General features: G+C 44.0%; 1 protein-coding gene across 2 annotated transcripts in view; it reads left to right on the top strand.

Moving 5' to 3' along the window:
• Window positions 1-1,832: 1,832 nt before the first annotated feature.
• Window positions 1,833-27,025, top strand: part of UNC93A (unc-93 homolog A) — a 975,902-nt gene continuing 950,709 nt past the window's right edge. Inside the window, exon 1 of one of the 2 annotated variants that reach the window (XM_073627620.1) lies at window positions 1,833-2,083. In XM_073627620.1, the coding sequence (XP_073483721.1) occupies window positions 1,997-2,083 (87 nt within the window). In that variant the 5' untranslated portion in view covers window positions 1,833-1,996. The remainder of the gene's footprint in view (window positions 2,084-27,025) is intronic. The other variant, XM_073627619.1, reaches the window with a different exon arrangement.

Genomic DNA, 27,025 nt, shown 5'->3' with positions numbered 1-27,025 from the left:
ATGGAGGGGGGGTATAAGAAAAAATGTGCTGGGGGGTCTTTGAGGGAAGAGGACATGTGTTAGTAGGGGGGATTTCAAAACCGACCCCCCTTCCCCAAAGCAAAGAGTTGCCACTTTCCCCTCTCTGCCCCCATCTCAGGGGCCCCTCTCTGCCCCCATCCCAGGCATCCCTCTCTGCTCCCATCTCAGTGATCCCTCTCTGCTCCCATCCCAGGGATCCCTCTCTGCTCCCATCCCAGGGATCCCTCTCTGCTCCCATCCCAGGGGTCCCTCTCTGCTCCCATCCCAGGGACCCCTCTCTGCCCCCATCCCAGGGGCCCCTCTCTGCCCCATCCCAGGGATCCCTCTCTGCCCCCATCCCAGGGGCCCCTCTCTGCTCCCATCCCAGGAGCCCCTCTCTAACCCCATCCCATGGGTCCCTCTCTGCCCCCATCCTAGAGGTCCAGGGGTGTACACATGTTGCAGCCTCAGCAGAAATTATACACCCTGTCACGCTTGGCATGGGGCTGCTCTGCAAAGGTTGTGCAACTTTATGCCGTACAGCGAGCAAGTGGCTAAAGCAGGCTATAAGGAGGCGTTGTATTGCCTCATCACATAACCTGCTTTAACCTCTTGGATCCCACACTAGCATGCTGCTACTGCATGTATTACACATGGTTGCTTGGTGTTTGCAGAGTGGCCCTATTCACTTGATTGGGTCATGATCACCCACCAAAAGCAACAGGGGGCATAATTCTTGCCACAGCATGTGTACATCCTCAGCTGCTAGCTCTGCAGCTAAAGGGGTAGAGACCAATGTATGTAATGTGGGCAGGGTGGCAGGGACACAGGGGGGCCCCATGATCTCCTATTGCCCGGGGGCCCCATGAGTTGTCAGTCCGCCCCTTGTAGGGTATTCTTTTATAAATTTAAATTGGTTCTGAAGGCAAAGAGGTGTGATATACTGCCATGGATAGGAACACCTGAAAAGAAAAATTTTATAGTAAGTATTTTGACAATTTAATTTTGTTCTGTACTTGAAAACAAATGCAGACATCACATTTTAAGCTACAATAAATTACTATTTTGCTACTGGGTTTAGACAGGCTTTAAAACATTCTATTTAGATAATGGAATGGTGTACCAAGCTGACCAATTCTGACCTGAGCTGAGTATTTTTGTTTATTCTTGTCAATTTCCAGTTTCTAGTTAGGATAACTAGCATAAATAGTACATGCATGTATTTTTTGTATTGCTTTGTATTTCATCATATTTTTCATAGAACAAGCATTACAGACATATTGTTTAGTAAAGATATATTAAAAACACTTGACCTGTTTCCCGAAATACACTTAACCTGTCTCCTGAAATAATGAAGAAACTTTGTTAACACACTGCCAATCACTACCCTACTTTCTTGTTCAATTGAAAAAGTTTTCTTTAAGAAAATAAATAGACAGCTGTATAGCTTGACAAATAAGAAAACATTTGTCACAATTACAAGTGAAATGCAACTTGTACAAAAAAAAGCAAAAAGTACAAACAGTATATAATCAGTATTCATTGCATGTAATGACAGCATATTCAGGTAGAATGACAGAATGTAACAACATTTTACCTGGGGGCAGTAAGAAGGAGAAAAAAGGAAAGAAAAACAAGAAAAAGAATAAAGTTAGGGAGAAAAAAAAAGACAAGAGGGAAGGTAAGCCTGAATAAAGTAAGGGGTTCACTGCCCTTTTCAAAGGCCATCAATATTTTATTTTTTTTTACGTAATTTGTAATGAAGATATTTTATCCTTTATGACCTAATAAAAGCTGCCCTTTTGCTCGCTATTGCAGTTCATCGAGTGAATGAGTAACCATTTATAAAATAACATTGTAGGATTAATAACGTTTAAAAGATCAGAGTCTTACAGATAACATTTGCTGCCTTCCAGATCAAAAAATACAAACTGCATATATATGCTAACAAAACATAAGAAAATTGAATTGATCTTACTTTAGCCTAAGTATTGGAATGGATAAGTACCTTAAAAACGTTCTTGTTGTATCCTTTGGATTTTTATTACTCTTCACTGCTTTTGGAGGACTTCAAAGTTTACAGGTAAGTAAAGCAAAAATAAAAATTTTCATTGTTAAAGCATTACTCTACTACTATTACTCTACTTCTATTACTCTACTTTTTAACATTCAGCTATACGTTTCTGCATGATGTTTAATCAACCTCATTAATATCTAATTATATTTATTTTACTTTTTGTCAGTGTTAAAAGTACAACATGGTTATATGCTAATTTGAAGAATATCTAAACTCATTGCAATCCTTAATTGTGGGGGCAGCATTAGTTGTAATTTTTCAGACTATGAACATTCTTAAGAAGTACAGAAAATACCCGATGATCCTCCAAGGAACTAGAGCGCCCCTGTCACTTCCTGTGAGCCAAACTGAAATCACAAATAATGTTATCTTCTATCTTATAAACTACTTATTTCACCCCAATTCTAATAAAGATGAAAAAAGGAAGACATATTTCGGAATCAGGCCTGGGTAAGAAACATCCACAGTGGACTTGAGTGAGCATAGTCACCTTAGGACAGGAAGTATATTATTTGCTGAAATATCAGGAGAAAAATAATGAAAAAAAAGAATACTAGTGCAACCATCTCATCTAAGAATTGGTGAGCTGCAGCTTTCTGAAATATTGTCTTGGGCTTTTGCACTTAAGGCATGTGGCATTTAGAACATTATTTTTGCCAGACGTGATTAAAAAGTGACATTTGCCTAATTAGACTGTAGTTACTAACCTGTAAGTTGAACCCCTTTGTAAACAAATATATTACTCAATTCCAATTTCTGGAATTGTGGGTCCTGGAGCTCTGAAGCTTTTTAGAACTTTGGGAAGGAGGGAATATCCATTCTTGGGTCCTTGTTTTGCCAATAGCAAGCACAATAGTTCACTCCTGACTGGACAGGAGTGAACAGCCCTTATGATAGGATGTTGTAATACAGTGCCTTGAAAAAGTATTCATACCCCTTTAAAATTTTCCACATTTTGTAATGATACAACCAAAAACGTAAAAAAAAAATAGGGGGGTTTTATGGGATAGACCAACACAAAGTGGCAGATAATTGTGAAGTGGAAAGAAAATGATAAATAGTTTTCCAATTTTTTTACAAATAAATATGTGAAAAGTGTGGCGTGCATTTGAATTCAGCCTCCCCGAGTCAACAATTTGTAGAACCACCCTTCACTGCAATTACAGCTGCAAGGCTTTTTGGGAATGCCTCTACCAGCTTTGCACGTCTAGAGAGTGACAATTTTTGCCAATTCTTTTATACACAGTCACACAATGAGTCTCTTAAAGGAAGCTGGTGATTGTATTGAGGAAATGTTTATGACTTAAAGGGGAACCCCGGGCTGGCCTATAATATCTTTAATCCTAATGAGAGACAATGTATTATACCAAGGACGTGTCCTCTTTAACAGCAATAACAATGATGTTCTATCAGCAAGGCTTTGCACTATCTTCACCGGCAAGTTGGAGCTCATAAACAAGGATTCCTGTGGTAAAGTGACGATGAACAAGATAGCTGGCTCTGTCATAGCAAACCTCTATGTGATCCAGGTATAAGTTGTCTGTGCAAGGTGTCCAGAATGTGATATGTGTGAAAAATAATAGAATCTGTGGGCAAAGGCCGCCTCACCAATCCTGACAGCGTTCGGCAGTTTCCCACTGGGGCATGATCAAACTATTCTTCTTGCTGCAGATGGGCAGAGATGGCGAACGGTCTGCTGAACTGGCCAATTCCATGGTGTTTAGCACTGCTGCAATTTGTCTTCAGGAAGTGGACAATGTCTAGGGCTGGAGCTATAGGCTGTGCATCGCGTGGTAGTCCGCGTTCCCCTCACACAGTGGCATACTTACATGGTGGAATCCAGGAAGCAAGAGAGCGCGGGCCTAGTCGACAGATCCCTTTATAGTCTCTCCCACATTTTTTCCCCCAAATGGCTTGCTGGGAGATGTAGTTCATGTTCATTTCTGCACTTCAGTGATGCCTATTCAGAAGACTACAGTTCCCACAATGCTTTTCTCTGTACTCACAAAAAGGTGAGGTCAGTGATCCAAGTCTAGCATTAGGGGGACACAGGAGCAATTTGGAACAGAAAAGACAAGTCTGCAAAGTCGGATAACCGCAGTCTGCTCCCGGCTACACTTATATCAAATTTGGTACTCAGATGAGGGCCACTAAAGCTAGTTGGAAGCAGAACTGAGATTTAAATGGCCAGCACCCATTTTTCCATGTTCTAAGACAAAGCAGTAGAAGCCTCTGCAGGTAGCATAGTGGGGGTTGTGAGAGCCTTGATTCAGAACACACGGGCCCAGCAGGAAGCCACTCAGACGCAAATACAGCCTCAGCAGCAGGCTATGGGAGAAGCAAACTCCCACCATGAGAAACATTGCTCTAACTGATACAGGCTCAGCATAGCCAGATAGCGCAGCTAGAAGAGCAAAAGAAGTCTATACAGGCCCATTTAGATGTGCTAGTGTATTGTCTGAAGAGGGTTGTTGCCCCTTGCAGCCCTGCAGTTCAGTTCAATAGGGGACCCAGGCAGCAGGAGGAATAGGATCATGGCTATCCATCCGGGGATAGATTCCTGTAATTGTCCACCATCCCGATCACCCCCTTTTGTTTATGATCTGATTCCCCTGCTGCCCAAACCCCTTGTGTGCCCCCACCCTGGTGGCACTGCCAGCTTCCTCTCCTCTACCTCCTGCTGACTTTCAGCTCCTGCCAGGGGGAAATAAAGGGGATCTGACTGGAATAGTACCACTGGATTGGCGTAAGGTACCTATATTTAAAAAGGGATCAAAGTCTTTACCAAGTAACTAAAGACATGTTAGTTTAACTTCTATAGTCGGGAAGATACTGAAGAGTTTCATAAAAGAACACATAGATGAGTTCTTGCTGGAAAAAATTATTTTAAGCAACAGACAGCATGGTGATTGAGAAATCTGATTGATTTCTTTTTATGAGGGGTAAGTAAAATCTTGGACAGTGGGGTGGCTGTGGTATACTTGGATTTTGTAAAAACATTTGACACAGTTCCCCACACACAGCTAATGTGTAAGGTATAGTCTACAGGTTTGGAAAAATCAGTTTGTAAATGGATAGAAAACTGGCTAAAAGACTGAATTCAGAGAATAGTGGTTAATGAATCATATTCTGAATGGTCTAAGGTTATCAGTGGTGCACCACAAGGTTCAGTGTTGTGACCCTTATGAAGCACCCTCTAGTTTGTGCTGCTAGTAGTGAGAGTAGGCAAACTATACTTTGACTAGTGAGTCTGTAATTGGGTCAGGGTCACTAAAGTTCAGTGCTGGATGACACATCTTGACAGCTCTCTGGTGACTCAACCCCCCATTTCTATCATGTTGGAGAACGTTCTGTAGTACCCTCTACCTTAGGTAGGTTGCTAGAGGTAGTTTTTTTTTGTTATTACAGCCAGTGCAGGTAAATTTAGGCAGGCCTAGCTGAAAGGGGGGAGGATTTGTTGGGTGGAAGAGCTGAGTGATGGAGTGTTAGGCTGTCGTGGCCTTAGAAGGAACCCCCCTGTCTGGGGGGGTATCCTTGGGCCGGGGCTCAGAGAGCTGGGAAGGAACCCCTCGTACAACCCACATCAGGGGGGTCCTGAACAGGAGCAGGAGAGAACAGCGAGGAACATTGCGAGGCAAATCATCAGGAGGCATCCATCTGTGGTTCGGTGAGTGACAGGCACAGTCAGAAGATTTGGGAGAGACATGCCAGGAGTGGATATAGAGCCAGAGGGAAAGACTGTGATGTTGCTGGCGTTTGAGACATGCTGCTGCAGCCAGGAGGGTTGGCAGAGTCTGCAGCAGTGGTGGCCCGTGCATTGTGGGTGCACGGGCGCCGCCCCCCGACACCTCTGCCGCCCTCCCTGTCCATGTGCCCGGCCCCTTTCAGGGTGCCGGACACATGAATTACTATGGCAGGGATAGGCAGGGGGTGTGTATTTTGAAGCATGTGATTAGAGCCAGAGGCTCTAATAGGTTTCAAAATAGGGTGGGCTCCGGGCGCAGAGCACTGCATCCTGATCCCACCCTGTTGTGTGACATAGCAAAGGAATTTTCGCTATTTTCACACTAACCTTCCCCCACCAATCAGGAGGCAGGTCTGTGAGACCTGTTTCCCAATTGGTCAAAGCATCAGGCAATCCCATTGGATGCCTAGCGACGCTTTGGCAGAAGAGGAGACATGGCGGAGGAAGCCTGGGAGCCGGAGTGGACACCAGAGCCACCGCTTCAGGAGAGCAGGAGGAGAGCGAGCCCCACCACGGAGCAGGAGGAGAGCGAGCCCCACCACAGAGGAGGAGGAGGGTCCCGGCAGTAAGTGCTGCTGTACCCTGGTCTGTGAGGCTGCTCTGTATACCCTGCTCTGTATACCCTAGTTTGTGAGGCTCCTGTGTATACCCTGCTCTGTATACCCTGGTCTGTGAGGCTGCCCTGCATACCCTGGTCTGTGAGGCTGATCTGTATACCCTTATCTGTATACCTTGGTCTGTGGGACTTCTCTGTATACACTGGTCTGTATACCCTGATCTGTGAGGCTTCTCTGTATACCCTGGTCTGTATATCCTGGTCTGTGAGGCTGCTCCGTATACCCTGGTCTGTGAGGCTGATCTGTATACCCTTATACCTTGGTCTGTGAGGCTGCTCTGTATACACTGGTCTGTATACCCTGGTTTGTATACCCTGATGTGTGAGGCTGCTCTGTATACCCTGGTCTGTATACCCTTGTCTGTGAGGCTGATCTGTATACACTGATCTGTATACCCTGGTCTGTGTGGCTTAGCTGTAAAACCTGAGCTGTATACCCTAATCTGTGAGGCTAAGCTAAATACCCTGATCTGTGATATAGTAGGTGAGGTTGAAAAAAGACACAAGTCCATCAAGTCCAACCTATGTGTGTGATTATGTGTCAGTATTACATTACATATCCCTGTATATTGCGGTCATTCAGGTGATTATCTAATAGTTTCTTGAAGCTATCAATGCTCCCCGCTGAGACCACCGCCTGTGGAAGGGAATTCCACATCCTTGCCGCTCTTACAGTAAAGAACCCTCTACGTAGTTTAAGGTTAAACCTCTTTTCTTCTAATTGTAATGAGTGGCCACGAGTCTTATTAAACTCTCTTCTGCGAAAAAGTTTTATCCCTATTGTGGGGTCACCAGTACAGTATTTGTAAATTGAAATCATATCCCCTCTCAAGTGTCTCTTCTCCAGAGAGAATAAGTTCAGTGCTCGCAACCTTTCCTCATAACTAAGATCCTCCAGACCCTTTATTAGCTTTGTTGCCCTTCTTTGTACTCGCTCCATTTCCAGTACGTCCCTCCTGAGGACTGGTGCCCAGAACTGGACAGCATACTCCAGGTGCGGGTGGACCAGAGTCTTGTAGAGCGGGAGAATTATCGTTTTATCTCTGCAGTTGATCCCCCTTTTAATGCATGCCAATATTCTGTTTGCTTTATTAGCAGCAGCTTGGCATTGCATGCCATTGCTGAGCCTATCATCCACTAGGACCCCCAGGTCCTTTTCCATCCTAGATTCCCCCAGAGGTTCTCCCCCCAGTGTATAGATTGCATTCATATTTTTGCCAACCAAATGCATTATTTTACATTTTTCTACATTGAACCTCATTTGCCATGTAGTCGCCCACCCCATTAATTTGTTCAGGTCTTTTTGCAAGATTTCCACATCCAGCGGAGAAGTTATTGCCGTGCTTAGCTTAGTATCGTCTGCAAATACAGAGATTGAACTGTTTATCCCATCCTCCAGGTCGTTTATGAACAAATTAAATAGGATTGGTCCCAGCACAGAACCCTGGGGAACCCCACTACCCACCCCTGACCATTCTGAGTACTCCCCATTTATCACCACCCTCTGAACACGCCCTTGTAGCCAGTTTTCAATCCATGTACTCACCCTATGGTCCATGCCAACGCACCTTATTTTGTACAGTAAACGTTTATGGGGAACTGTGTCAAATGCTTTTGCAAAATCCAGATACACCACGTCTACAGGCCTTCCTTTATCTAGATGGCAACTCACCTCCTCATAGAAGGTTAATAGATTGGTTTGGCAAGAACGATTCTTCATGAATCCATGCTGATTACTGCTAATGATATCATTCTTATTACTAAAATCTTGTATATAGTCCCTTATCATCCCCTCCAAGAGTTTACATACTATTGATGTTAGGCTAACTGGTCTGTAATTCCCAGGGATGTTTTTTGGGCCCTTTTTAAATATTGGTGCTACATTGGCTTTTCTCCAATCAGCTGGTACCATTCCAGTCAATAGACTGTCTGTAAAAATTAGGAACAACGGTCTGGCAATCACCTGACTGAGTTCCCTAAGTACCCTCGGATGCAAGCCATCTGGTCCCGGTGATTTATTAATGTTAAGTTTCTCAAGTCTAATTTTAATTCCGTCCTCTGTTAACCATGTAGGTGCTTCCTGTGTTGTGTCATGAGGATAAACACTGCAGTTTTGGTTACTGAAGCCCCCCGATTCACTCGTGAAGACTGAGGAGAAGAATAAATTCAATACCTTTGCCATCTCCCCATCCTTTGTAACCAGATGTCCTTCCTCATTCTTTATCTGTCCTCCCTTTTTTACTGTTTACATACTTAAAGAATTTCTTGGGATTTTTTTTGCTATCCTCCGCTATGTGTCTTTCATGTTCTATCTTAGCCATCCTAATTGCACCCTTACATTTCTTATTGCATTCTTTATAAATTCTGAATGCTGTGGATGATCCCTTAACCTTGTATTTTTTGAAGGCCTTCTCCTTTGCTTTTATATGCATTTTTACATTGGAGTTAAGCCATCCAGGATGTTTGTTCGCTCTTTTAAATTTATTACCCAATGGGATACATTGGCTAATGCCCTTATTTAATATGCTCTTAAAGCAAACCCATCTCTCCTCCGTATTCTTTGTTCCTAATATTTTATCCCAATTTATGCCTTTTAGCAAGGTTTGTAGTTTAGGGAAGTTGGCTCTTTTGAAATTCAGTGTCTTTGTGTTCCCTTCATGTCTCCTATTTGTGTGATTTATACTGAAACTAATTGACCTGTGATCGCTGTTACCTAAATTGCCCCGTATTTCCACATCTGTTATCAGGTCTGTATTGTTGGTAATCAGTAGATCTAGTAATGTTTTATTTCTAGTTGGTGCGTCTACCATCTGACCCATAAAATTGTCCTGCAAGACACTAAGGAACTGGCAAGCCTTAAATGAATGCGCGGTTCCCTCCGCCCAGTCTATGTCTGGATAATTAAAATCCCCCATTATGATAACACTTCCCATCCTTGCTGCTAATCCAATTTGTGATAGGAGATCCGTCTCCACTTCCTCCCTCAGGTTAGGGGGCCTATAGCATACTCCCAGTATTATTTTCCCCTTAGCTTCATCCCTTTGGAGCTCTACCCATAAAGATTCCACCTCCTCCCTAGCCCCCTCAGTGATGTCATCTCTCACATTCACTTGTACATTATTCTTGATATATAGGCATACCCCTCCCCCTTTTTTACCCTCTCTATCCTTGCGGTATAGGGTATACCCTTGAATGTTTGCCAGCCAATCATGAGAGCTGTTGAACCAGGTCTCTGAAATTCCCACAAAATCCAAATCCTCCTTGTACAACAGTATCTCTAGTTCACCCATCTTGTCCGCCAGGCTCCTGGCATTGGTGAACATGCCACATAGTTTAGACCGGTCGCATATTGTCCTCGTATTGGGTGTTTCAAGATTGCAACTTGGACTTGCTACTATACTCACCTTGTGTTTTTGTGCTTTGGTTAACCTACCACTAATGCCCCCAATACTACCCTCTGGAATATCTTCCGCGCTGGCTATCACTGTCTCTGGACCCTCCCCCCCATCGCCTAGTTTAAAAACCCCTCTAACTTTTTGGCCATCTTCATTCCCAGCAGATCTGCACCCTCCTCATTTAGGTGCAGTCCGTCCCTTCTATAGTACCGGTTACCGACTGAGAAGTTGGCCCAGTCCTCCAGGAACCCAAACCCCTCCTTACTACACCAGCTCTTCAGCCACTTGTTTACTTCCCTAATCTCCCTCTGCCTCTCTGGTGTGGCTCGATGTACCGGTAGTATTCCTGAGAACACTACCATGGAGGTCCTTTTCCTCAATTTAGCTCCTAAGTCCCTAAAATCGTTCTTTAGGACACTCCATCTGCCTCTGACTTTGTCATTGGTGCCAACGTGCACCATGACAGCCGGGTCTTCCACAGCCCCTCCCAGTAATCTGTCCACAAGATCCGTGATGTGCCGAACCCGAGCGCCCAGTAGACAACATTCTGTTCGGCGCTTCAGGTCTTGGTTACAGATTGCCCTCTCTGTCCTTCTAAGAATTGATTTCTAGTTTCTAGTGATGCTTGGGCTGTATACTCTGTCCTGTGATGCTGGGGCTTTATATTCCTGACACTATGGGTGAAAGCAAGTGGAATACAGGGGACAGAGTGGGTAGTAGTGGAAGCAGAGATGACTCATAAGTGATGTGCTGAAGGAGTGTGGAGCTTTAGAGACTGCAAGTACAGATTCCAACTATCTTTCTCATCTATTTCAATTCATTTATCTGGGCATCCCATGTTCCCATGTTCCCTTTACCCCACCCAAGTTAAATCCCTTCAATAAAATAACAAAAACAAGCTGATGGACTGTTCATTGTCTAGCAAAGTGTGACTGGAAGTGAATGTCTGAATGGGCAGGGTGACAGGTGGAACTACTACAGTCAGCGACCCCACGGGGGCACTGCTACATTTGGAAGCCCCACCTTGTCACGAGAAACCTACTGGTTGTTGCCCCTAGCAACAGAAGAGAGGAGAACAGTTGTTCTGCCATCCTTTGAGGATTACACCCAGGGAAAGGACTTGAGTGTTTGCCTGTGTTTCAGTGTTTAACAAGTGCCGTTGTCCATAGCAACCATCAAGGACTGTCGTTTAATTGCTGTTCCTGCTACCCAGTTACCCCAACCAGTGCTGGGACGGACACTTGTACCAATTCTGCAATTCAGTGACTGTTAACATGTGCCATCACCCATGACAACCATGGCGGGTAAACGCGCCCATGGATTACAAATATGTCCAGTGCTTTGTACGGCGTGGACATTCCTCACTGGATTACAGAAATTTTGAACTTTGCTCCAAACTCCTGCTTGAAGACAGTAAAGTATGCCTACTGTTGCCCAGGGTGATCAGAATAAGCCTGTGGGTGCCTTTGTGTGGGACTATGTTATACTAGCTGTCTACAGGAAGACACTGGCTGCCATGTTTATTGTTGAAACCGGCAACCACTGGATAATTCATCTGCTGTCTGTGTTTGGTCGCTTGGGCACAGTGTGTGGACAAATCCTACTAGAATCAGCATGCCTGCAAACTTCAGTTTGTCTAACAAGGGGCATGTGCAAAGTGGAGCCTGCTTATCAGTTCCACAGGCGCCTGGCCATCGGGAAGCTGGAAGGCGGAGCCACACCCTGGAGGAGACTAACAAGTTCCTGCTAGCAGCAGACACGAGGCAGAGGAGCAAGGTGGCGGAGGGTAATCGGCTGATGCCAACCTTACAGTGGTTGCCTGAAATGCAGGAGCAGGTGCTGGTGGACACTAGCAGACTGATGGAGCATGAAGGGTTCGCCTAGGGGGTGATCGACGGAGCGGGGCGACTCTGCCTTCTCTGTCCTGAGTGCCGGATTCTGATGGCAGAGGTGACTGCTCGAGCCCGGTGCGGCTATGACCAGTGTAGATCAGATGTGCCCAACTTTCTTTTTCTGCCCCATTAGTACTCACCCACACCCCTTCTTATTACCTAAATTAACGAGACCAGACATGAAATGGAGTACAAATGGCCATAGCAGCCTTTTATTAACAAACAACTTATTAAATTAAAATTCTTTTCACATCAACATCTGAAACAAACTAAACAGTCCTCAGACCTGTTGGTCTTTGACGGCAACCCCAAATTCCAAAACAAGTTCCACTGCTACACTGCGGGACCTTTACCTTGATAAGGCCCCCAGCCATGACACATCCAGCTAGGAGAAAACCCCACTACCCACAGTGCATTATCCTATTCCAGCTAAACCATGTTAACTGGAATCCACCAGAGGGGCACATACCACAGATGAGTCCCCCACACTTCCAAGTATTTTCTTATACCATTAAAGACCAACTACCGCCACCCAATCAGCTGTCATGACGTCCCCTGATCATGCTGTACCTGCAAATAAAGGAAACAGACAAACAACACAGGGTGGGTGGGAAACTGCCTGCTTTATTTTCTCTCTACTGACCCTCCAATGATGCCAGAGAGACCTGCCTTCCCCCTTAAGTAAGCTACAAAAACCCCTCCCTATCCTGCTTCTCCAAGCCAACCCTATCTTTCCCCTGCTTTTGCAACTTTACTTCCTTAACCCCATCGTTGGCTCCCCATATCACCCTGTCATGCCAGCCCTTCACTACATTCCATTACATTTCTATCACTCCGGGCCTCACTTTGTGGGGAGCCACTCACCCGGCTGAGACCCATGCTGCAGAAGCCGCAATACTACAGTGTAAACCTGCTGTCAGGACTCTGTGTATCGCAGCTGTGGAAGACCCGGAGGGCTGGCGAAGGCGAAGGATCACCCCCTAAAGGCGGAGAGACGTTGCAGCCTGGCGACTCCTCCATGAACACTGAGGACACAGGTGAAGGAGAGGCTGCTGTGACCTGTGGCCTAGCCAGGGGTCTGGTGACTGTAGGTACTGCTACGCAGGAGCCAGATGATATCCCTGAAGAGCCGGCCAGCTCTAAGTCCCTTGCTGTAGCTGTCCAGAAGGAGCCATTGCCAGAGGGAGGTGCGCCTCTGGGTGAGCTGGATAAGGGCCGGGTCATTGATTAGGGTCTCCCAGACTACTGGTTGAATTTGTTTTTTTGGAGAAGCTGACAGAATGGTCCCCATGCCCCAGAGACTCAATCTGAGACAGGAGAGTATACCCGGTCCACAGTAGGGACTGCTGTCAACAGCAGCAAACTCTTTGTAAACAGACCATCCACCCCCCCAGACCTGAGCGCTCAGGTATAGGCAGTGGGTTGTGACTGAGATCCCAGGATGTCTGTGTCCTGCCAGGGAGAGGGAAGCCTAAGGTGTTGCTCCAGTTCTCCCGCTTCAGGCAGGAAATACAGAGAAGGGTTGCTCTGGAGTGGGGTCTGGACTATCCATATGTCCCTCCCCAGGTCATGGACATTGTTGAGAGCTCCCAGGAGAAGTGGGAGGATGACATGATCTGGGACTTTTTGCATGTTCCAAAGTAGGGATGAGCTTGATGTTCGAGTCGGCGAACAATATGGGGCGTTCACGAAAAATTTGAGCACAATGGAATGCCCCATAATGCACTGCGAGATCACAGTGCATTAGTGTCTGTTGATTGGCCAAAGCATGCACCTGACCTGCATGCTTTGGCCAGTCACAGCACACTCTGCAGAGAGCCATAATAGAGTGCCTTTGGCCAGTCATGAATATATATAAAACACAAAGCGCTGTGATGCTAAATAGCTGATAATTACACATAAAACCAAGTGAGGCTGCTATCAAAAGAGAGTGTTTTCAGAGTCACTTAAAAAGAATAAATAATGATATTTGAAGCGCTTCACAATGTGCATAAAAATGAATATATATGAATAAAAATAAATAAATAAATATAAATACTCAAATCCAGCGGTGAGTAAAATTTCCTAAAAAATCCAGCAATCAAAATAGTGTAAAATTATAAAAAATTAGTGCCACCAAATGTGTAAAAAAAATCCACATAAAAAAATCAACATAAAAATAAATATATAGGGATGTATTCAGAAGGTTCAATTATACAAGTGTAGAATCCGATTGGTATAAAGCTTTGATCCGGTCCCACTAGCAAAGCTGTTTAAAAACACTTGCTTAATTAAGGTGCTCATTGACATTTATAGTAACAATGTTTCTTTTGCTTCTGTTCACAACCAATGTGAGAATCATAAACAGATCTCATTTAACAGGCAGATAAGAGAAAAAACCAATCATTGTGCAATAGTTAGGATACCAAGGTACACAGGCAAACTTCAATCCAGGCCAAGGACGCTCTGTGCAGATCAGCAGTATCACACAGTGTACTGCAGTGAATCTGCTCCTGTCTAAGGTGGCTGACTGCTATAGTAAAACCTGCATATGCCTTATCATTATAAGGCACACGTGAGTGGATTGAAGTTTGCCTGTGTACCTTGGTATCCTAACTATTGCACAATGATTGTTTTTTTCTCTTATCTGCCTGTTAAATGAGATCTGTTTATGATTCTCACATTGGTTGTGAACAGAAGCAAAAGAAACATTGTTACTATAAATGTCAATGAGCACCTTAATTAAGCAAGTGTTTTTAAACAGCTTTGCTAGTGGGACCAGATCAAAGCTTTATACCAATCGGATTCTACACTTATAATTGAACCTTCTGAATACATCCCTATATATTTATTTTTATGTTGATTTTTTTATGTGGATTTTTTTTACACATTTGGTGGCACTAATTTTTTATAATTTTACACTATTTTGATTGCTGGATTTTTTAGGAAATTTTACTCACCGCTGGATTTATTTGAGTATTTATATTTATTTATTTTTATTCATATATATTCATTTTTATGCACATTGTGAAGCGCTTCAAATATCATTATTTATTCTTTGGCCAGTCATGGCTCAGGGGGACTAAGTCCACACCCCACACTATATAAGGTTGCTTACATAGCGGCCGTGTGTAGTATGTGACTGTGGACGGAGATAGATTGAGCTAGATTAGGCAGGCAGGTTAGTTAGTTGCAGTATATTTGATATATATACAGTCTAGTGTGTGTGTATGTATATATATATATATATATATATATACACACACAGTTGCAATAAAAAGTATGTGAACCCTTCCAGCTTTATGCAAGTCAACAATTCTTAATCGTAGGTCTTCTGAGAGCTCTTTTGTGCGAGGCATCATTCACATCAGGCAATGCTTCTTGTGAAAAGCAAACCCAGAACTGGTGTGTGTTTTTTATAGGGCAGGGCAGCTGTAACCAACACCTCCAATCTCATCTCATTGATTGGACTCCAGTTGGCTGACACCTCACTCCAATTAGCTCTTGGAGATCTCATTAGTCTAGGGGTTCACATACTTTTTCCACCTGCACTGTGAATGTTTACATGGTGTGTTCAATAAAAACATGGTAACATTTAATTCTTTGTGTGTTATTAGTTTAAGCAGACTGTGATTTCTATTGTTGTAACTTAGATGAAGATTAGATCACATTTTATGACCAATTTGTGCAGAATTCCATATCATTCCAAAAGGGTTCACATACTTTTTATTGCAACTGTATATATGTGTGTGTGTATGTGTGTGTGTGTGTGTGTGTGTGTGTGTGTGTGTGTGTGTGTATATATATATATATATATATATATATATATATATAGTCTAGTGTGTGTGTATATATATATATATATATATATATATATATATATATATATATATATATATACAGTATCTCACAAAAATGAGTACACCCCTCACATTTTTTGTAAATATTATATTATATCTTTTCATGTGACAACACTGAAGAAATGACACTTTGCTACAATGTAAAGTAGTGAGTGTACAGCTTGTATACCACTGTAAATTTGCTGTCCCCTCAAAATAACTTAACACACAGCCATTAATGTCTAAACAACTGGCAACAAAATTGAGTACACCTCTAAGTGAAAATATCCAAATTGGGCCCAAAGTTTCAATATTTTGTGTGGCCACCATTATTTTCCAGCGCTGCCTTAACCCTCTTGGGCATGGAGTTCACCAGAGTTTCACAGGTTGCCACTGGAGTCCTCTTCCACTCCTCCATGATGACATCACGGATCTGGTGGATGTTAGAGACCTTGTGCTCCTCCACCTTCCCTTTGAGGATGCCCCACAGATGCTCAAAAGGGTTTAGGTGTGGAGACATGCTTGGCCAGACTATAACATTTACCCTCAGCTTCTTTAGCAAAGCTGTGGTCGTCTTGGAGGTGTTTGGGGTTGTTATCATGTTGAAATACTGCCCTACGGCTCAGTCTTCGAAGGGAGGGGATCATGCTCTGCTTCAGTATGTCATAGTACATGTGGGCATTCATGGTTCCCTCAATGAACTGTAGCTCCCCAGTGCCAGCAGCACTCATGCAGCCCCAGACCATGAAACTCCCACCACCATGCTTGACTGTAGGCAAGACACACTTGTCTTTGTACTCCTCACCTGGTTGCCGCCACACACGCTTGACACCATCTGAACGAAATAAATTTATCCTGGTCTTATCAGACCACAGGACATGGTTTCAGTAATCCATGTATTTGGTCTGCTTGTCTTCAGCAAACTGTGGGCTTTCCTGTGCATCATCTTTACAAGAGGCTTCCTTCTGGGATGACAGCCATGCAGACCAATTTGATGCAGTGTGCGGTGTATGGTCTGAGCACTGGCAGGCTGACCCCCCACCCCTTCAACCTCTGCAGCAATGCTGGCAGCACTCATATGTCTATTTCACAAAGACAACCTCTGGATAGGACACTAAGCATGTGCACTCAACTTCTTTGGTCGACCATGGCGAGGCCTTTTCTGAGTGGAACCTGTCCTGTTTAAACAGGTGTATGGTCTTGACCACCATGCTGAAGCTCATTTTTAGGGTCTTGGCAATCTTCTTATAGCCTAGGCAATCTTTATGTAGAGCAATAATTCTTTTTTTCAAATCCTCAGAGTTCTTTGCCATGTTGAACTTCCAGTGACCAGTATGAGAGAGTGAGAGTGAAAACACCAAATTTAACACATCTGCTCCCCATTCACATCTGAGACCTTGTAACACTAATGAGTCACATGACACCGGGGAGGGAAAATGACTAATTGGGCCCAATTTGGACATTTTCACTTAGGGGTGTACTCACTTTTATTGCCAGCAGTTTAGACATTAATGGCTGTGCGTTGAGTTATTTTGAGGCGACAGCAAATTTACACTGCTATACAAACTGTACACTCACTACTTTACATTGTAGCAACATATTCATATACATACACACTTTGCATTCAGTATAGCCTATATATACAGTGCATTCAGTGGTGTACAGTTTCTAATACACTTCAAGTGGTGTACACAGTATATAATACAGTATGTAGAGTATCTAATACACTTCAGGTGGTGTACACAGTATATAATACAGTGTAGTGTGCTGTGAAAAGAAAAAGGCAGACGCTCACAGGCCACTAAAAGAGGGCAAGCAGCCTCTGTGTCTACAGTCAACAGTAGTGGTCATGGACATGGTGCATCCTCTGCAGGTGGCCGTGGGGCATGCTTGTCCTTTTTTTCTGCTGCTGGACTTGTTATTGAGCCACAACATGCAGAAGAGTTGGTGGAGTGGATAACAAAGCCGTCCTCCGCCTCCTCATCCTCCCAGGCTAATTTGTAGTTTGTAGTTTGCCTTCCAACGCAGCTGCCAAAGCGGCCTATTCCACCGGCTCCTTGTCCACAGGTACTCCTTCCATAGCCCCACGATCATGCACGGAGGAGTCCCCAGAATTATTTGACTACAGTGTCGGTTACATGCTGCTGGAGGATGTGCAGCAATTTGAAGGCTCCAATGTTCCCAGGTGGGGGAAGGGAGTAATGTGAGCCTAAAGAGAGGGGGTGCCACAGAAGGACAAAAAACTGGCAGTCATGTTCCCCAAGCTGCAGCATACTGCCAAGTATGCTCCAGTGACGAGGAGGGAGGGGACGATGAGGTCACTGACCGTACTTGGGTGCCTGAGAGAAGTGAGGAGGAAAGTGAGGAGGAGAAGGAAGAAGAGGAGGCGGCACAATTCCAACAAGGCAGGTTGTCCTCCAGGGGTCAGCTTAAGGGAAGCCACCCTATTGCATCACACCGCAGAGCTCCATTGGTGCAGGGCGCTGCTGACTCCCTGCTGGCTTTTAAAATTTCCTTGGTGTGGGCCTTTTTCGACACGTGTGCAGCAGATTGCACCATTGCTGTTTGCAACCTATGTCTGAAGCGATCAAGCATGGCCAGAACAGCAGCCGCTTGGGCACCACATGCTTGACCAGACATATGTCGACCTGCCATGCAGTCCATTAGCAGCAGCACCTCAAAGACCCACATCATAGAAAAAGGCAGACTTCTCTTTGCTCCTCATCTGGGATCTCAGACCTCCAGTTCTCTCTAAAACCTGCACTGAAAGGAATGAAGGTATAGCAATAGGTGTCACAAGTACTTGCAGCCAATCTGCTAGCAGTACACCACCAATTAATTTCAACAGGCAAATTTCCCTACCCCAGATGCTGAACCATACAAATAAATTTGGTTCCAGCCATCCACGCGCTCAGCGTCTAAATGCTAGCTTGGCCAAATTTCTAGCACTGCAACTGCTGCCTTTTCAGCTGGTAGACTCAGCCCCCTTTCGTGAATTTATGGAATGTGCTTTACCACAGTGGCAGGTTCCAAAATGGCCATTTCTTTTAATGTAAGGCCATTGCGGCTCTCTGCTGCCATGTGGAAGGCAAAGTTTTGGCCCCGTTGGACAGGGCGGTCAGCAGTAAGGTTCATATTATTGCTGACTCATGGTCCAGCAGGCATGGGCAGGGACACTACCTTTCCTTCACAGTGCACTGTGTAACTCTGCTGACAGCTGGGTTCAGTGTTGGAGCTCGTTCCACCACCATGCCTCCAAAAAGCTAGTGGTGATTCTGCCACAACATCTGTATGCTCCCCTCCCTCCTCTTCTTCTTCTTCCTCTATGGCCTCTTCTGCAGAATTGTCCTCTGAACCAGCAGTGCTCCTGAAATGCTCAAGGGGCTATGCAAGCAGTCAGGCAAAAAGATGTCTTGATTTGGTCTGCCTAGGGGACAGGAGCCACACTGGGGCCAAGATTCTGTCAGCTCTGCAGGGGCAGGCTCAGAGGTGGTTGACGCCATGCCAGCTTCAGCCAGGAATGGTTGTATGCGACAGTGGCACCGACCTTCTGTCCGCCCTCCGACAGTGACACTTGACCCATGTTCCATATATGGCACACGTCCTGAATTTGGTGGTGCAGCGGTTCTTTTTTTTTTTATAATAAAGAATTTTTATTTATTTATACCTTATTCAAATCTAATTAAGTATCACATATTACAACTCTTTTTCGACATTTCACCATCAGTACTTATACAATATCACAAACAATCAGTCTATTAGGACCTACAAAAAAAAAAAAACCCTCCCCCCACCTCACAAAATTCTTCCTTCCCCCCATCCCCTCCCCTATTTTATTACTCCAAGACCCTTTATTTTCCCCCATTTCCCCTTACACCTCCCTTCCCTCCACCACTCCTTCGTGCCCTTTCAAACCAAAGAAAATAAGCAAACAAAACCAAAAATTCCATTCCACGTCACCTCCACCCATAACATTCCCCCTCTTCTATGAGTGTCTTCCCTTCGCCCTCCCCCTCTTCCCCATTTATCTTCTGCATTCTTAAACCTTCTCCTTTAATTGCCCCCGTGATTCCGTATTCAATCAATTTCATTGTGTTCACATTATTTCAGCATTCAACAGTTCTTTCCCCTTATCGGTGTACCATACTCCCCCCTCCCTCCACCCTCGTGCCCCACACTTAATACCTGTGTTAATATTCTCATTCCTCCTTTCACCATTATTCTTACATTTTTAATCAAATATTCCTGACGTGTCCTTCAAGTGAAACCAAAAACACCACAAAAAAAAAAAAAAAAACCTTCCCCCTTTGTGCCCCTTAACTGCCTGTGCCTTCTTCCCTCCTCCCCCCCTCTTTTACGGGGGTGTAGGGAGGTCGGAAGAGAATGGATCCAGAGAAGTAAAGAGAAGAAGAAAAAAAAAAAAAAAAAAAAAAACCCCCAAAGAAATCAAAAGTAGTCCTCCCCTCCCTCAGTCCTCAAAAATAGGTGGGCGGGTCAAGGACTCACCTCGATCCACCCCCCCCCAGGCACCTCCTGGAAAGAAAAATATTCCCCCTTCTTACTTTTAAACTGCGCGGCACGGCCCTATCCAGCATCTTTATTCCAATCTATGATATCTCAGCTGAATGTTGTTTCCAAATTTCCCATATATCCTTAAATTCCTCCTGTCTATCCTTACTCCTATGTACCCACTCTTCTGCATCCATTATTTTATCTACTTCCTTTTTCCAATCAAGCAATGTTGGGCATCTAGACTTTTTCCAGTACCTTGGCACCAATACCTTTGACGCGTTCAGCAGATGTGGGGTAATACTTTTTTTATATACTTCGAGGATGGCATTCCATGGAACAAGAAGTGCATAACCGAGAATTCTATAGGTTTTACAGTCAGCCTCTTGATCCAAGGAGCCACTGCCTCCCAAAATGTTTTGATCTTCGGACATGTCCACCAAAGGTGGAGGAATGTACCCCTCTCCTCACATCCCCTCCAGCAACGTGCATCTCCCTTTGGGAACATTTGTGCTAAGCGAGCAGGGGTAAGGTACCATCTGGTCAAAAATTTATATGCCATCTCCTGAGTATATGAGCTTATTGAAGAGCTATGAGTTGTTTTAATCAGCCTTTTTGTTTGTAAAGTTGAGAACCTCTTTCCTATTTTTCTCTCCCATTCCTTAATATAATAGGGTATTGATGTACTCTGAATTTTAAGTATCAGTTTATACATCCTAGATAGTAGGTGCTTAGCTTCTGGGATCTCTATATACCAAGATTCAAACGTAGTGAGGGAGTTCAAAGGTCTAATCAGAGATTTCCTTTCATTATAAAAATCTGTAATTTGGAAATATCTCCACGTAGACATCGGAATGTCTCCCCACTCCGTTAATAAGTCCTTTAAAGGGACCAGTTTGCCCAATGGAGCTATCCTCGCACAAGTTACCCCCCATCTCTTCCCCATCCTTCTAGATTTCTTTTGTCCTCCCCTGGTTGAAACCATGGAAATCCCTCCAGTGGGGCCAATGGGGATATCATAGGTACGATCTTACCCTGGGCATTTAACTTATCCCAAACTAGTAATGTAGTTTTAGTTATTGGCGATGTCCATTCCGATAGTCCCCTATTCCCAGTTCCAATCCAGGGTGCCCCTTCTAGTTTCCTACCTGCTATTGTTTTTTCCAAATTTATCCATAGTTTGTTTAAAGAATCGTGGCGCCAGTTCATTATTCGTACCAGGGCCATAGCCTTATAGTACAAATTCATGTCTGGTAATCCTAACCCTCCCTCCTCTTTATGTCTCCTCAGTATATCATATGATATTCTTGGATGCTTGTCTCCCCACACAAAGTTCGAAAAGGCCCTGCTCATCTGCCTAAAAAAGGCTTGTGGGAGTGTCATAGGGACCGTGTATAAAATATAGGTAATTCTCGGCAGTACGTTAATTTTTAGTGCATTTACTCTTCCAAACCAAGTCAGCAAGTGGCCCCTCCAGCTTTTCAAGTCTCTTTGTATGTTTACTTGCAGTGTACCATAGTTGAGATCGTATAGCTTCTTTAAATCTGCTGTAATATGAATCCCCAAGTATCTTAATGAGTCCATGTTCCAAATAAAGGGAAAGTTATGTTGTATAGAGGTCCTCATCTTAGAAGGCACATGGCTTGGCATCAAAATTGATTTTTCAGGGTTTATCTTAAAGTTAGACAGGGCTCTGAATCTCTCTATTTCCCGCATTAATTATTTCAGTGATTCTTGGGGTTTAGATAAGTAAAATAAAAGGTCATCTGCATAGGCCGATACCTTATGCTCCACTGCCCCAATACGAATCCTGTTAATCCCTCCATTCCTCCTAATCTTACATAGAAAAGGTTCAAGGATCAAGGCAAATAATAGGGGTGACAGTGGACACCCCTGTCTAGTCCCATTGCGGATATCAAATTAGTCCAATAGCCCTCCATTTACCTTGACCCTTGCTTTAGGGTCATATAGTGCCAGAACCCATCCCATCATGCACTTTCACAGGCCCACCTCCCTCAATACCTCGGACAGGAAGACCCAATTGACCCTATCAAATGCTTTCTCAGCATCCATAGACAGCACTATCCTTGGAATTTGCTCTGGCCCATTTTGGGCCCAGTGTAATAACTGTAATGCCGCGTACACACGGTCGGACTTTTCAGCTACAAAAGTCCGACAGCCTGTCCGACATACTTCCGGCGTACCTTCGGCGGACTTGCGGCAGACTTTCTAACGAACGGACTTGCCTACACACGACCACACAAAAGTACGACAGCCTAGTACGCGGTGACGTACACCAAGTCCGACGAGACTATAAAACGGAAGTTCAATAGCCCGTACGACACCCTTTGGGCTCCTTCTGCTAATCTCGTGTTTATCTCGTGTTAGTAGAAGTTTGGTGAGAGACGATTTGCGCTTGTGAGACTCGTATTTTTCAGTTCGTTTTAACTGTTGTTCAGTCTGTGCTTGTGAGGTTTGTATCTGCTTTTCAGTGCGTTTGGTCAGTTGGCATTGAGAAATCTTTGTTTTATTGTCCGCTCGTTCCTGATTTTCAGGTCGTTCTTCACAGGCCTTGCTGTTCTTCAGTGCGTTCTGTTAAGTGCGTTCTGACCAGCCGACCGTTTTGAAGCCATGTTACCTGTACGTACTCGTCGTCGAGCTCGTGCATTGTATGTGCTTGGTGCTGTAGTTTATTCTTCAGACCAAGACCAGTCCATGAACAGGGCGAGGAGGAGTTCATGGACCAAGAATTGGTTGCTCCAGCGTGACCAGTTCTGTCACATGCCATTGCTCCGTGAGATCCGTGAGAATAATCCTGAGGATTTCAGGAACTTTCTCCGGATGACGGACCCCGTTTTTGACCGTTTGTTGGCTTTGCTGACCCCCTATATCAGCAGGCAGGATACCTGCATGAGGCAGCCCCCCCTCCTCCTCCTCCTCCTCCTCCTCCTCCTCCTGCCACAACTGAAACACCAGAGCCACAGCCTCCAAAGAAGGCTACAGGGAAGGCTGCAGGGAAGGCTGCAGGGCAGCGTGGAGGAAAGGCTGCAGGGAAGAGAAGAAAGTGATGACTTGGGTTCAGTCTGGTCTGACAGAAGACGCAGGCTGTTGTAGTACCACAGTCTGGGGACATCTATATCATCTGCTGGTGCTGTTGATCTCTGGGATTCTTGGACCAGATTGTGCTCCCTCTTATATGGACTCCTCAAGATCCCCATTTTCTTGTACACATACTTTTTCCAGCGTTGACTTCCTCTTTATTTTATTTAGACCATAAATAAATGGATATTTTTTGAGTTTAGGTTTTTTATTTTAAATCATAGATTTTAGACACAATGTTTTAAATTAACAAGGGACAACAATCTCATTGATTTTGCAAAAACACAACAAAAATAGATTAAAATAATGTTAATAATGTTCGAGTGGTAAGTATTTAAAAAAAAAAAAGATACATAACCAAAAACGGTTCTTTGGGTTAACTTTATATAAAAAAAATAACAAATCACTATAAAAACAAAAATTATAAAGGGTTCTTTGTGGTAACTTTACAAACATTAAAAAAAATTTAAAAAATATATATAAAAATGGGTTCCCTGTGGTAACTTTACAAAAAAATTTAGAGATAAACAGAAAAAAAGTTCCACAACAATCATAAAATAAATATCTGGATAAAAATTACAAGAAAAGATGACTCCACCAAAAAAAAAAAAAGTTTAAAAAGAATTATTAGTATGGAAACATTGTTTTGAAAAAGCATACCATGTCATTCATGAGATCAAAGAGAAAAAGAATCCAGAAATCTGTTTGGGAGAACTCTGTTTGAATATGAACAGCAAAACATCTTCGTTCTTTATAGCATTCGTAAAGAAGACATTAAATGCGCTGCATTCAACGATCACAGATTTTGCAGCGTGAGGAATGTGCTACCTACAATACGAACACTAGTTTTACTAGACCGAGTGCTTCCGTTTAGTTTTTGCTTATGAGCATGCGTCGTTTTTTTGTCCGTCGGACTAGCATACAGACGAGCGGACTTCGGGGTCCGTCGTAGTTACGACGTAAAGATTTGAAGCATGTTTCAAATCTAAAGTCCGTCGGATTTGAGGCTAAAAAAGTCAGTTGAAAGTCCGGAGAAGCCCACACACGATCGGATTACCAGCCAGCTTTAGTCCGTCAGCGTCCGTTGGACTTTTGTAGACGAAAAGTCCGACCGTGTGTACGCGGCATAAGGCACGAATTGTATTGTCTCTGGTTTCCCGGGCTTTTATAAAACCTGTTTGATCTAAATATATTATTTTTGCTATGTGATCTTGCATTCTAAGGGCTAAGATTTTTGATAGGATCTTCGTGTCCGAGTTCAAGAGGGAGATGGGCCTATAGTTGACACACAGTTGAGGGTCCTTCCCCTCCTTCGGGAGAACCGTCACATGCGCCATTAATGCTTCTGGGGGCAATGGGCTAGATGTTGTTATAGAATTGAAATAATCGCACAAGGGCTGTTATTAGCACTGGGAGAAACTTTTTATAGTATGCATTCGTAAAGCCATCTGGGCCCTGGCTTTTTCTCAACGGCAATCCCCTTACTACTTTACCTAACTCCTCCACCGTAATTGGTTGTTCCATTTCCTCAAGTGCCACCGTTGAAATAGCTGGTAGTTCTGAGGCCCTTAGGTACTCTCGGATCTCCTTCCTCACTCCTCCCACTTCAGCTCCTATTATACCCCCTTCTATATTATATAAAGATCTATAATACCTTTGGAATTCCGCTGCTATTTCATGGGAGTCAATTACCTGTTTGTTGTTTACTATTAACTTATGGACATGCCTTGTCTCCTGCTGTTTCTTTAACTGTCTCGCCAGCAACTTTCCCCCTTTACTACCTTGTTCATAGAAACGATGAGCGTAGTACCTTTGCTTATTTTTGACTTTCAGATCCAAACATCTGGTTAGGTTAAATCTCAACTCTACCAACCTATTGTCGTCTTCCGGATCCCGATTATTTTTATGTTTAATCTTAATTTTATGTATCTCTTCTAAAAGATCCGTAATTTCCTTTTGTTTTTCTTTCTTAAGGTGTGAGCCTTGTGCAATCATTTCCCCCCTAATAACCGCTTTATGCGCTTCCCACACTGATTGATTGGACACCTCCCCTGGCTTATTGATCTCAAAATACGACATCAGTCCATCTTTCATGGTTTTAAAGGCCCTTCTATCATCCAAAATGGACTCATTTAATCGCCAGGTCTTTTCCTTCTTGCTTACACCACTCATTCGTAAGCTCAAAGCCACTGGGGCATGATCTGATATCGTAATTGAGCCAATTACTGAAGATTTCACAAGATGTAAATCAAACTGATCGACCAAAAATAGGTCAATCCGTGAGTAGGTGTTGTGTGTTCTTGAATAATAACTATAATCCCTTTCTCGGCTATGCAATATCCTCCAGCTATCAACCAGATGAAGCAATCTCAAACTCTTTCTTAAGTGTCTCTGAGCCCTAAAGGATAATACTGTCTTACCTGATGAAGTGTCCATTTCGGGATCTAGAGTGAGATTAAAACACCCTCCCTCATCTTTTCCAATTTTTTCAGTGTTTTTGATATAAATTATACCGTACAGTTATTAGGGGCATAAATTGAGGCGAACGTACAACATTGACCCTGTATTCTCCCCTTTACAAACAAAAAACGGCCTTCTGGGTCCGTCTCAACTTCCATAAGTGAAAAAGGACTTGATCTATTAAAGGCTATTGTAACACCTCTAGCTCCAAGAATAGGAGAGGTCGAATGAAACCATTGATTGAATGGAAAGCAGGGCAATCTGGGGGTCGACCCTGCTGTGAAGTGCGTTTCCTGGAGAAATATAATATCTGCCCCCAGGGTGCGCAGTTCACACCAGAGACACCCCCTCTTACTAGGCGCTCCTAGGCCCCTTACATTATATGATACTATTTTCACCTCTGCCATTTAACCCTGTATGTATGTACTTTCCTGTATCTGCCGCCGTGCCGCTCCAGGGGTTCCCCTTGTCTTCTCCGTGTATGTATCCACTCCAAGAATAAGGTGCCTGGGCTGGAGGGAAAAGGGTGAGGGAGAGGGGAGAAAAAAAAACCCACCAACAAAAACACACACCACTATAATTCCTATTATCTCCCCTAAATGGAGGACCAATCCCCCTATAGGCATACTTCCTATCCCTGAGATTGTCCTCCCTTCTGCCAAAGTGCAGAATAAAAAGTCCTCCTTTTGGGACTTTCCTATTGGGGTAAAGATGTTTCATGGTATGGGTAAGGTACCCTGCTTTTCCCTGGGCTCCGAGAGCAAGAGGGGCATTTGCAAAATAATTGGCAACAATTCTACATATAAAAGAAGGTGCAGGTAGGTAGCGGGGAGCAGAAAAGAAAGCTAGGAGGGAGATCCAGAAGCGGGGATTAGGAGAAAAAGAAAAAAAAAAAAAAAACCCATTTCCCCTCCCTCTTCCCCACATCTCCCCCCCATCCCAAGATGACACATCTCCCCCCCATCCCAAGATGACACATCTCCCCCACCGCCCCCCCTCCAGTTAAACTCCCATCATTTCTTATCTATGTCCATCCATAATTATACTTGTCCATCTTTATTTATCTTGCTCCCTCTGCTTCTAATTGGGACTTGATTCCACTGTTCTGGACGTGGCAAAGGAGCTCTAGTACTGTTCAGTCTCCAGTCTGGAAAGTCGACCAACGGCAAGCCCAGTACTTCTGTAAATTTTTGTAGGTCATCCTTAGATCTGAGGACTGCTGATTTTCCCTCCCGGGTAGCCTTTAAGCAAAAAAGGGAAACCCCATCTATATCTCACTTCCGCTGCCCGCATAGCTTCTAATAGGAGTCTGACAGTACGACGTTGCATTAATGTTTGGTATGATAAATCCGAAAACAGAGAGATCTGATGGCCTTCATACTCTATCCTAGGGTTTTTGCGCGCTGCAGTCATG

Source organism: Aquarana catesbeiana, linkage group LG04 (genome assembly GCF_042186555.1).
Source record: "Aquarana catesbeiana isolate 2022-GZ linkage group LG04, ASM4218655v1, whole genome shotgun sequence".
Lineage (NCBI taxonomy): Eukaryota > Metazoa > Chordata > Amphibia > Anura > Ranidae > Aquarana > Aquarana catesbeiana.
The sequence above is the reverse complement of the archived record's forward strand: the minus strand, read 5'-3'. Positions and strand labels throughout refer to the sequence as shown.